Here is a 12,321-nt window from a genome sequence, read left to right as displayed (position 1 = left end):
GCTCAAGACATCACTAATTCAGTTTTTAATACTGCACTGAAACTTCACCTTTCCAATTACTCACAGGCTGTCACCTAAAGGTGCAGCTCTTTTGCAGGAGACCAAGCTGGTGAAGGTGGACTGGTTGGCAAGTGGACTAGTTCATCTCCTTTCTACATTCTTTATGGAAATGATGTTTAAAACACTCCAAAATTTGACAGATATCCAGCAAATTTTCCTCTAACAGGAAAAGTTTGCTGTCTAATTAGACCCTAATTATAAACAAATTATAAACACACTTAGTTACTCCTCTTCTTTGGCTTGTGGAAAAAGCAAATTTCTTCTCTTGTTCCTAAATATATTGTCCAATAATCACTTCACAGGAATGAGCAACAGCTTCACAAGAAAGATAGTCCCTTGTACCTGGTCTTCCCTTTTTGACTACAAATGCTCTCCTGGGGCAGGCAGGGCAGGGGTTAACACAGGTGGTTCTCAGCTGCAATTCATCACATTCTTCAGGTTTTTCACGATCTTTATTTGATGCATTAACAAGCATTACCTCTGATTTTAACATGAGCTAAATTTTTGAATAGCAGGACAGCAGGTAGAACAGGACAAATCCAGCCTAAATTTTAAGAAATCAACTGAACTCCCTGGAACCCACAGAGGAACTCTGCTCGAGCAGGCTCCTTTGTGGATATTCTGAACTCCTCGGAATGGGCTTGAAATCACGACAAAACAAAAGCTTTAAACACACAGCAAGGGGTTTAAAGGGAAACAATAATCCAAAAATCAAAATGTTGTGTTTTTTCTAGCATAAGCACACAGGTTGGCCAACTGGGTCTATGGGTCCCCAATTTTTTCAGCATTTCGAGTTCAGCTTTTGACCTGCTGGTTTAGTTTTACATTTTGTCATGATTTTTTAAACAATAATACCATCATTGTCTAACGCTATCATTTTTACCTTGTTTTCCATGCAGTATTTGCACACTTGCAGGAAATCTTTTTTTCTTTCTTTACTATTTCTACATTTCCATTAAGTTTTGCTTTTCCTCTTGCAATTTTTTTACTTTCTGTCCTTCTGGGATCCTCCCTCAGTGAGACCAACTGCCCATTGATTAATAAATCTTCCATATAGCCTTGGTTTCTTGAAAAAAATAATTAAAATACCCATAGATTAAGAGAGTATTTACCCATCTCTGCTCAATCTCAGGCAGCTACAGGGGAGAAAAAAAACCTAGGGCCCGCATCCTACAGTAGTAAAAAAAATAATGTTTTTTTTCTGCTCTTAACCTGTTTTTAGACTCCTTACTTGCCTTAATAGAGGTAGAAAAACGTAAAAATGTAAATTCTTCTTTGTAGTTAGTCTAAAACTAAGGAGCATATATCCAAAACTGTGGTTTGAAAAAAGGCTCTTGACAGAGAGGACTTAAATCAATTCCCTGTTTGCCTTCCTTACATTTTAAGCATCCAGAAATGCTCTGGATGAAAACACTAACACCTTTTTTGAAGCTGTAAGAGAAGTTGATTTTAGGTACATATTCAGGTGCATATTCCTTTGTCATATAAATTTAAAACTATCTTGGAGAAAAGAAAAAAATATTGTTGTCTACGTAGCTGAAAGAGAGTCTTGAAGTTGAATGAGAGGCACAAAAAAACAAGAAGCTGTCCCCACAATATTCATAAAGGATAAATTTCTTTCCAACCCATGCTTTGCCGTGCTAAGGCTGTCCTGAGAGGTTTCCTAGGAAAATCCAATGTCTAGTGTTCCTTGTCAGGTGCATGTTATTTATATAGGCTGGAAAAGGTGTTATTTTGGAGGACTCATCATTTCTGACAATAAGGCCACATTATTATAGTCATTTAATTAGAATATGTTTCTTATTACTGATAACACATCCATTTCAAACAAGACTGAAACCCTGAGGGTTCAATGAAAAATCTTATCCATTTCTTTACACCAGGAAAGAAATTGGGTCTGGAAGACTTCAATTTTTAAACTAAGTGCCTCTTTAGGGAAATGTGAGTAATGAGACACACAATGTCACAAAAATCTTGAGCTACAGTAATGCATGAATTTTTTTATCATGATCTAGCATTTTAATTCAACATGTGCTTGTAACCAGATGTCCTTGATTATATTTTGCTATGCTCTTAAAGAAAATCTATATAAACTTAGACGTAAAGTTCCAGAAGAGAAAGATATTTTGCAGGAGGTTTTAGGACTTGGGAGATGAAGAGATGCTTTCTGTGTTTCTACCTACCTGTTTACTGGGAGGAGGTGAGAAGTAGCTCGCACTACACCGAGGGATTGCTGTTCCAGGATGAATGAAGACCCAGGACAAAATCCCAGTGTTCTTGTCTTCCCACCTGCTTTTCATCCTGCAAAAATAGACTCCAGGCTTTGGCCTAGAGCGTCTTCTGAAAGCACTGACTGTAAGCCACACTGCTGCTTTCCCATCACAGCAGCCAATTCTGCTTCCTGAGGTTGTACCTGGCAAAATTAAGCTTATCCAACCTTTTTCTTCTTTCAGTATACCCTTAGCCATAAATAACTTTGGATTAAAGGTCACAAGTTTTGTTGCTGAATCTGTGCCCCCTGAGAAGGCAGTCACTAAAGATCACTTTTGGAGGCACTGGAGATGTTGCAGTTTCCATGGGATTTTTGTGAATGTTCCCATCATAACTCACATTTCAACTTCTCCATATTTGTTATAACAGCTCCAAGGTACCTGAAAAAGCCTGCTACCTCCTCCTCTCACTCTGGGAGCATCTACAAAGCAGAGAATAAAATTCCTAGCAGGAAATCACAGATTTGAGTAGCTGGTACAGTGCTGTGTTTTGGATTTGCATTTGGGACGAAAATACTGCTGATAACAGACTGATGCTGTTGCTGACCAGTGCTTACATTAAGTCAAGGCCTTTCCAGCTTCTCATGCTGCCCTGCCAGCAAGGAGGCTGGGGGTGCAAAAGGAGCTGGGAGGTGACACAGCCAGGACAGCTGATGTCAATGGATCCCAGGGACATTCCAAACCATATGGTGTCATCCTCAACGTATAAAACTGCAGTGAAAGCTGGCCAGGAACCACTGCTCAGGAATTGGCTGAGTATAGGTCACTGGGTGGTGAGCAGTTGCATTGTACATCATTATTTTGTACATTTGAATTCTTTTATTATTATTATTATTTTCCCTTTCTTTTCTGTCAACACATGAATTTTACATTTTTCCCCTCCAGCTCTCTTCCCTCCCCCACTGAGGGGAGGAGTGGACAAGCAGTTTAGTGCTGTTTAGCTGCTTGCTGGGTTAAACCACACCAATGTGGCAGCAGGAAATGCTTTGGACTTGCTCTGATTTTTGTGTGGAAGCACACAGCTTGTTCTTTAGAGGGCAGAGGCTCCTGAATCACAATGATGGCTCCTACAGTTGTCACAATCTTCTGTCATGGTAGGGAAGGTAGGTCACATCTTCTGTCGTGTTTTTGGCAGGGAAGATTGTACCCTACTAAACATGCAAAAATATTTCACTAAAGTTTCTAGAATTGTAATAATGTTCTTTTGTTACAGTTAGTTGTATCAGACTTTTTCACTCAGTTGACTAAGGCCAAAAAGCCTTAGATTATAATACTCTGTTCATGAAAATTAGAGGTTAAAAATAACTTTCTAACATTAACCTATACTCCAAATATTATTTATTTTGTGCATCTGGATAAATGTGCTGTAGAAGTATGGATCACAGCCACTGGATATCTACCTGTGCTTGAACACACTGAATCAAGCCATTACATTTCAGATAATTCTGTGGAATTAACATTATCTAAAAGTTCTCAAGGATCCAATAGTAGATAAGTTAACTCCTGAGTCACATTCTCACAGAAATAATTTCATGCTAGTAAAAAAGAAATGGTAGAGTTCCTGCCTGGGTAATAAAAGCCAACAGGTAACATCAGCGTGAACCTGTCAGCTTCCCTCTTCCCAGCCTCTGTGTCTCTCCTGTAGGACATGCACATGGACAACCTGGAAAACTGCCAAGCTCCTGCCCTTTCAGAAGTGGGAAAGGAAGGTAAATTCTTGCCTGCTTTGCCACAAATGCAACGTTACAGCTTGTCCAGAAACTGTTCTCTATAAGTGATAACTTACACGGACATTGGGAATTGGCCAGATTACATTTCATTCCATCTTGAACAAAAACTCTTTCTCTGGAGTCTCAAACAATCCTCATTAGGCAGCTTTAATAGGCTTGCTGTGATGACTTTGTACAAACTGGCACCTATCTGCAAAAAGTGGCACAGAAGACATGATTCAAAATATCCCTATATTCCTGGGTTTGAAATATTTCAGGAGAGTGCATTGCAAATGAGATATGCAAAGAGCTACCAAACAAAGATTAAATACTTCTATTTTTAATTTCCTGGAAATGAACTGATATGGGACACACTGGAGAAAGGAAACCACTTACATAGCAAGAAGCATGTATTTAATTAAATGCTTTGCACAGATACATGAATAAAGCTGTGTGCATGACTTTCTTTAGGGATAGCCCCAGCTGTTTATTTTTTTTAAAAGAACAAACAAAAAAAAAAGTGGAGAGCACAGATGCAATAAAGGAACAAAAAAAACCTAAGTAAGTTTGTACCCACATACTTTACAAAATAAAGCATGACAGAGGTACAAAACATTCTATATACTGAATGACCAACAAATAAATGCACTGTAACATTGTTCTCTCAAACACCATAAGCCTAACAGCTAAGCTCTGAAAATGACATTGACAGTAGGTATCTTTATTTCATCAGCCTTCTCTAGTCATTTAGCACCATCACTTTTTTGTTGGGTTTTTTCTTTTTTTTTTTTTTTGCCCTGCCTATCTCCTTTCTTGAAATAACAACAGAAGCATAGCACCTTTTAACATCTAAAATAAAAACAGGAATATTAATTGCATCCCAACTTCCAGAGATGAGGTAGCTCATGCTAAGAAATGATGGAACTGTCCTGCCTTGACAACTCAAGGCCAGAAAGTCAAATTACTGGTGATGCATGTCTGAATGTCAGCTAAAACCAATGAATTTCTAAACTTCCTTTATTAGCAATTGGTCTGGTATACATGTGAATGGTTTGCAGTGTACAGAAACTGGCACCATATATAAGACATCTCTATAATTTGATATGTAATGGCTTCTTAGATGGGCAAGTATTGGAAAATCAACAAGTATTTGGTTTAAGATGTATTTTAAGATTAAGGATTATTTAATGGAATTATACCGATACATTGTGAGAAGTGAAGTCTGGCCTTAAAATTTTACATGTGGGACACCCCTACTGAAAACTCACATTTACCCCAGTAGTGTTTTTACTTCATAAATTAATCATGGCTGTGGGTCTCTCTTCTGAGCAGACTTACATAGGAAAGTGCAGGAAAAACAATACCAAACTAAGATGATCTTGCCTGAAGGTTTTCTTCTACAAAAGACACAGATTTCTGTGAATGTCTGTTGTACCAGCAACCACAGGAAGACAAACTGGGATAGAAGGAGTAGGTATGACTGAAATACAGCCAAGGGTTCACAGAAGTGCTCTACTTTTCTGTTATTCAGTACATATCAAAGCAAAAGAAATAATCCTTAGAGCTTTACATAGTCCCACATTAAAACTAACTATTTTGAATACCTGCAAATTTCAAAATTATTTGAAACGAAACCAAGGAAAAAGATTCATAAGGATTCATACTACTTTTAAAAGGTGGTCATTGATCCTCTTAAAATTGTACTGTTGTACTAAAAAGTTGGTTCTAGTCACTTAGAACATTTGCAAGTAAAATAAATATTCAAAAGGAGGCCGGGCATTTCGAAAGAGCTGTATATACAGTGCTGATCCAACATCAGCCATTACTTCAAGAGTCTCAGGATTAACTTCAATCAGTCTAAGTTCACGTGTTTAGTTGCTGCTGTTGGTTGGGTAGTGTGGTAATTTCCCCCCTTCCTCTTACACGAAGCAAACTGGCCCAACTTCAACTCCAAATTCCTGGTCGGTGCCGCCAATGTCCACTGGTGCAATATCTATGATAGGTAAGCGCGCCACGTTCTGCGTCCTGTACTCAAAAACAGTCTTGCCCACGTTCCCATTACGTTTCTAGAAGGGGGGAAAAAAAAAAAAAGGAAAAAATTAGGCGTTAGGCCATGTCAAAACCAGCCCAAATTCCAGTGGCCAGTCGGTTGTCTGATTGCTCAGAAGGATCTCAATGTAAGTTTGCTGAGTGACACACTCTGAGCAACACCACCTGCACTGCACCTTGGTTATTTTGAAAGGTAGAGATCTTGCTCTCTTGCTGTTACAGTAATGAACAGACCTGTCAGGCTGAGACAACAGCACTGGTTTTTCTTTATGCTGTGAAAGTCTCCTCTGTGTGTTAATATGCACCTGCACACATCACTACTTCAAAGGACAGAGAGCCCTTAATTCATTTCAGGTGCAAAACTAAATTCAGAAATATTTGCCAGTGTCTTGTACTTGGCTGAGGCTGCTACTGAACATGAAAAAATCTACTACTGTTGCTGGTTTCTATTCCCACTAAGAATTTTTGGGGGGGGAACATTTCCTTTTCAACTCATTGGAGTAGTGAATGAGTACTGTGTAGTCCAATGAGTATTCCAACTCACTGCAGGTTCCTCCACTGCACTGTTGCAATAATCATACCCATCTGGCAGACAAAATATTTGTGGTTATCTCACCAATCTGTGTGATTCCACGCAGAGGTAAACAAATACTGGGAAATGCAAAATGGCAGGATTACATAGCACACTCATTAAGAAGTAGTAATTTGTAAATATTTTCTAAATAAATGCAGACTTCTACTACATAAAGCTAGAATTGTCGTAAAATGACTATTTGATCAGTTACTTCTGCAATTTGTGATACAATTCAGCAGCATTTTAATTACTTCCTTCTATGGATTTTTTCCTAATTCAAAAGAACTGAAAAGGCACAAAAGTCCTATTTCTCCACAGCAAATGGCAAACCCCCCAGACTTACAGAGCAGCTGTCATGCAGAACAGTGTATCTGAATCGGCTGTTTCCCTCTGCTTTGATCTCCAGGTCGTTGGCCCCTTTCAGAATCACAGCTCTTTTCAGGTTCTTCGTCTGGTCGTCCATGTACCCAACACTGTTTTTACACAGGTAGGTGATATTCTGGGAAGCTTCCTTTGATAGGAGGCGCAGGAATGTCATTTGAGTGACAGCTGTATCCCCATACACAAACTGTGAAGATGAAGAAACAGGTCGACTTACATTACATTAAAATTCATAAAGAGCTCATGAATTTTCTAAAATCTGTCATTATCGTACCCCTTTTCAGACATAACTAGCAGGAGCCCTATTACATAAAATCTTTTGTAATTTGCTGCCAGGTGAGGACAAAAAAAATGCAGGCATTCTGTAACATGGATAATTTTGAAGAATTTTGACTGTAAAGCTCAGCAATTGAATAACCCAAAGGCAGTTGGGCCTCCACAGAAATGCCAAGTTTTGGAATGAATTCTGCCTTGTTTCTGAAAGGGATTCTTCCCTATGAAAGAGTGCATTAAAGTAGCCTTGAAGCATATAAGAAATGTCAAGCACAGAAAACCCTTTTACAGAGTACCTGTTACATTGCAACTTTAGCAACTTGTTTTGCATTTAGAAGCATCAGAAACAACCCAAGTTTGACTACATAAAAATAACTATACATTTGCATATGGTTTTATCAACTAAACAATCTTCAGAGGAGTTTGACAAATGTTTTACAAAGTGCCATTGTTTCTACAAAAACAAGCAATTTTTCTATCAATAACAAAAATTCTAAAATTCTTGAGATTTTTTTCCCTATCTGTGCACATTTCATTTTATTCATGTGTTATGAATCATTGCAACTTATAAAAAACCAGTCAAGAATGACTAAAAGTTTATACATTTCAGTGAAACCAGAGAAGAAAAGAGAAACTCTTACTGATCGACACTGTCATAATCTATAAAATATGGTATCTCTATTGAGCAATCTTGGACACATTTATTATTTAGAATCCATAAGGAGTGCATATGACTTTTACACAGTTTATATTATTTGTTACCAAATCTGACAGTACATCAAAAAAATGAAAATTTTTTTATAGTAAGTATTCCTCAAGATCATTTATTCCACCAAAGAGCATCTGACCTACAAAACCCTTCTGTGTAGCTCTGTAGGCAGCTAAACATCAACTGTGATATCTTGGGTCATCTCCTGAATTTGATAATAAGCATCTCAAAAAAGCAATCAATATCACATCTGTTCTCAATATCATATCTTTCTTAACTGTTGGAGTTCTGAACTGTTTTCAGTAATCCAGTCGATAGCAGCATTTTTCTTTTACACACCAAATGCTTAAAGATAAAAACTCCCTATGAAATAACAGTTGAAGATATTCTCAGTGTTTTTGATAAAGTAGGGAAAAAATGGTAAAAGCTGGTTAATTAATTATATCCTTTGCATAGGATAAACTTCTGTTATTTGTCAGGATCATTAAGCCTAATTTCAGAAGTTACCACAGAGGGAAAAACCCAACAGAAAGGTGAGTGGAGTTTTTTCTGCCTACAGATTGATGCATTCAGCATGGATCAACCTGGCACATATAACAATCATACTTTCTTTAAAAACAAATCTGTGAAGTAAGTTTTGTTATTTTTAGCAGTAAAGAGTTTTCTGAAAGGAAGAGCAGAACTCAAAACAGCAGAGATCTGGATCACATATTAGGGTAAAAGTACACTTCTTTTTAAGGACAAGATAGTGATTTAGTAAAATAGGTTGCTAGAGAAGCTGATGGCTTTGAAATCAAGAGAAATAAATTATTAGAGCAGTGCTCCACTTAAAGGCAATACTGTCTCAGATGCACTTGCAATTGCTGTTCCCAGCTGTTTCCTATCTTTACTGTATGGTAATAACAACCAATTGAATATAAGTCAGTCAGTCAATACTTATAATGTTCTCACTGTAACAGAATCCACTCAGAGTGGTAGATGAAGTTCTAAACCAGAAGAAAATAAGTTTCACAGAAGCCAACTCTTAACATTAACTATATTTATTTACCTGTGATCCCCTGTTCATATCAAGGCCATACCAAACAGGCTTTAAGTCAGATGACCTGCTGGCCCACCACATTTTGCGGGGCACGGTAGATGGGTTTGCTGAAATACAGGTCTCTCCAGTTTCCATGTTGCAGTACACTTTTATGGCATCTTCAACACATCCTTGGTTAGGATCAATCCAATATTCACCTACAAAGAACATAAAATGTGCCTCTATTATATTATAAGGATTCTTGAAATAACTGGGAAGACATAAGCAAAAGTATGTTGCAACAGTGCAAAAAAACCATATGTTTCATGAATCAATCCAAACTGTGTTTTGAGGTGTACTTCAGATAGACACTATAATGTTGCTCCAAGATACAAGTTGATCAGTATTTCTAACATTTAAAACTGGAGAATTCACACTTGAAAGCTGTTTATGGTAAAGGTTTTTTAAATTCATTGAAAAGCTTCTGAACCCTCCAAGTGTATAAAGAACACACAGTGGCCAGAAGACATTTTTCTCCACATGTGAGAAACTGATGTCAGCCCCTCCTAAATATTGATATTGGAAGCAAAGCTTCGGGAAACAGGGCAAAAGATGGTAAGGTTTACCACAAATTATCTCTACCTTTCAGTCTGTTCTGATTTATCCACCGATAATCCATGTAAATTAGGGAAAGCCATAAACAGTATGTTAGTGCTTTACCATCTATGAAGTGCCAATATGAAATAACAGCAGAGAATTCTGGATGGAATGCACTTACAGGCCATCAACCCACAGGTAGCTACTGCACTTATTTTAAAATACATCTGACTAAATACTGAACAACTAAACATGGGGTACATCAGAACATATAATTCACTGGCAAGAGGAAATAATTTTCTGAGAGATGTTTTCAAGCTCCTATTGTGAATGTCAACTTAGGCCATCAAAATCTGTACTAAACATGTTTTTTCCAGTGCCCAAGTGTATACTGGAAGCAAGACAACATCATACAGCCCACACAAGGTTGTGTGTTTATACTCACCACTCCTCTTGGAGGGGTGGCACAGCTTCAGGTCATCACAAGTCCGTGCTGGGTGTTTCTTTGAGCCATCTGGGCTGCGCATGGTCTCAATCTGGCTGCTCAGTGACTTCAGTGTGGCATGGACTCCTGGGTCTGTTTTGTTATGGTCATCTGGGGCTGCTTCATCCTCGGTAAACTCTGGTAGAGGATCTGCCATCGCATCATCATAGTGTCCCATAATGTCACCAATGGCAGCAGTGAGGTGGCCTGGTGGTCCTGGAGGGCCGGGTGGACCAGGTTCACCTGGTGGACCCTAAGGTTCAAAACAAAAAGGCAACAGAGGCACAGTAAAGACTATGCAAAATGGCAGCTGTGATGGACTGAAATATTGGTAATGTCTTAAACATTGTCAAAACCATAGAAAGACTTTTTGTCAAACTACAAGGAAGCAACTGCCTCTCTGCCACCACTGAATCCTGACCGGAATTTGGACTCAAGTCAGGGGACTTGAGATAAGACTGTTGTCTAATCATCTGAAGCCTGAGGAGAAGTAAGCAAGGCTCAGGGAAAGACAATGTATCTGTGTTAAGAAGCAGCCCTAGCTGGGCTCAGGGGGTGGTGGTGGAGAAGTGTTTTGGGTGTGTCTCTCCAAACTAAACTGAAGGAATAAACACCCACACCCCACACCCCCGCTCTTGGAAGGCCAGGTGCACACAGGACATTCGCATGAGAGGCAGCTGAGCAGGAGTCATAATCCATCAAGGACTCCCAAAGAGCCCCCTCAACTCATTCCTGAGGCCTTCCACCACCAGAGGACTGCACGGGACCCATGCAAGGTAACAAATCCAGAGCCTGTCACAAGAGACTGCAAAGCTTTCCCCCCACTCACAGGGGACGTGCCAGGCATCTCCTGAATGTATATTTATCCACTGGACTCTGTGTTTTGTGGGAAACCCTTGCCACCAAGAAGACCAGAAGAACCGGACCGACGGGACGCCAGCGGGTTACACAGAGTGGAGATACTTCTGTTTTAATCTCTCTCTGTCACTTTCTTTATTTCTTCTCCCCCCCCCCCCCTTCCTGTTTCTTTCTCTCTCTTTTTCTCTGTCTCACATTTACCATTAAATAAACCTCATACTATTGACTTTGGCATCTGGTCTCGTTTGTACCTGAATTCGGGTAGAGGCATTTCTAGTAGTTTTAATAACCAGATCAAAACAGCAGCAAAGTCAACCACTAAAAAAAACCCCAAAACTTCAGGGCCAGTCACCCTCACGCACAGGGAACAATTCAGATATAAACAAGTCACCTTTTTCAGGAACAGAGGTAAGAGATTAGAACCACATATGAGGCATTCTTTCTGCTTCACGTCCTCTCTGATTGTCTTAGTGCCTTGCTCCACTTTTTCTTACTCCTGATTTTAGACTTGACAGCTGGAAAAAGTCACCAAGGAATGGCCTCCTTCACTCCTTTTTTTTTAAGCCTTCTTGTTCAAATCTCTGCATAATAACTTTATTTCTTGAATTCCCAACAGCTGTAAGTGATTTTTAGAGCAATCTAAAATTCCTGCTTCCCCTGAGATGCCTGAGGCACATTTTCAATTAGTAAAATTTGACACTATAAACATCTTTACACATATACAGCCCAGTGCTGAGCTTTCTGGCCAGGGAACCCAGGGTTTCTGTGAGACAGAACCTGCATCATCCTTTCTTGGAAGAGCAGGTGCTTTCCTGACTAAGTTTTCCCAAATGAAAGGTTGTGAGGTCCTTCTGTCAACTTGGGTTGTGACACGTGGGGAGGTAACTGAATCTTGACACAGAAGGTGTCTGATAATAAGCATATCTCCACACACAAGCTCTTCTTTGGCAGCATAAAGTCTGTAACATACCTTCATTTGAAGTTTGGTGCTCTGGTGCATCAGATAGTGGATCAGAACTGACATTTCCTTTGAGAGTGATTACTTCAGAATTCACAACTAGTGCTCCAAACTCTTCCTACAGAGTACACATCCAAACTAACACACACTGTGTCTGGCAAAGGAAGTCTTAGCTTTTATTTCTTACTTTTTGGTTCCAATTAATAGTTTTGTGAAATCCACCATGGAAAGCAAAACTAAAAGTACTGGTATGTGATATTTCTTGTACTGTCTCATTACACAGATAAAGTATCTGGAGATATATTATATTCTCATGCTCTGCCATAAACTCTTCATTCAGGTCTCAGTGTCTTGACAGAAGTGGAATTACAAATAACTGGC

General features: G+C 39.0%; 1 protein-coding gene across 1 annotated transcript in view; it reads right to left on the bottom strand.

Moving 5' to 3' along the window:
• Window positions 1–4,497: 4,497 nt before the first annotated feature.
• Window positions 4,498–12,321, bottom strand: part of COL5A2 (collagen type V alpha 2 chain) — a 100,143-nt gene continuing 92,319 nt past the window's right edge. Inside the window, exons 51-54 of the mRNA XM_051787168.1 lie at window positions 10,086–10,377; window positions 9,074–9,261; window positions 7,006–7,230; window positions 4,498–6,105 (exon numbers count right to left, since the gene is read on the bottom strand). Coding sequence (XP_051643128.1) covers window positions 5,959–6,105; window positions 7,006–7,230; window positions 9,074–9,261; window positions 10,086–10,377 — 852 coding nt within the window. The 3' untranslated portion in view covers window positions 4,498–5,958. The remainder of the gene's footprint in view (window positions 6,106–7,005; window positions 7,231–9,073; window positions 9,262–10,085; window positions 10,378–12,321) is intronic.

This window comes from Manacus candei, unplaced genomic scaffold, assembly GCF_025592945.1.
Source record: "Manacus candei isolate 608988 ecotype Guabito, Panama unplaced genomic scaffold, ASM2559294v1 h1tg000023l, whole genome shotgun sequence".
NCBI lineage: Eukaryota > Metazoa > Chordata > Aves > Passeriformes > Pipridae > Manacus > Manacus candei.
This window is presented reverse-complemented; position numbering and strand designations above follow the sequence as displayed.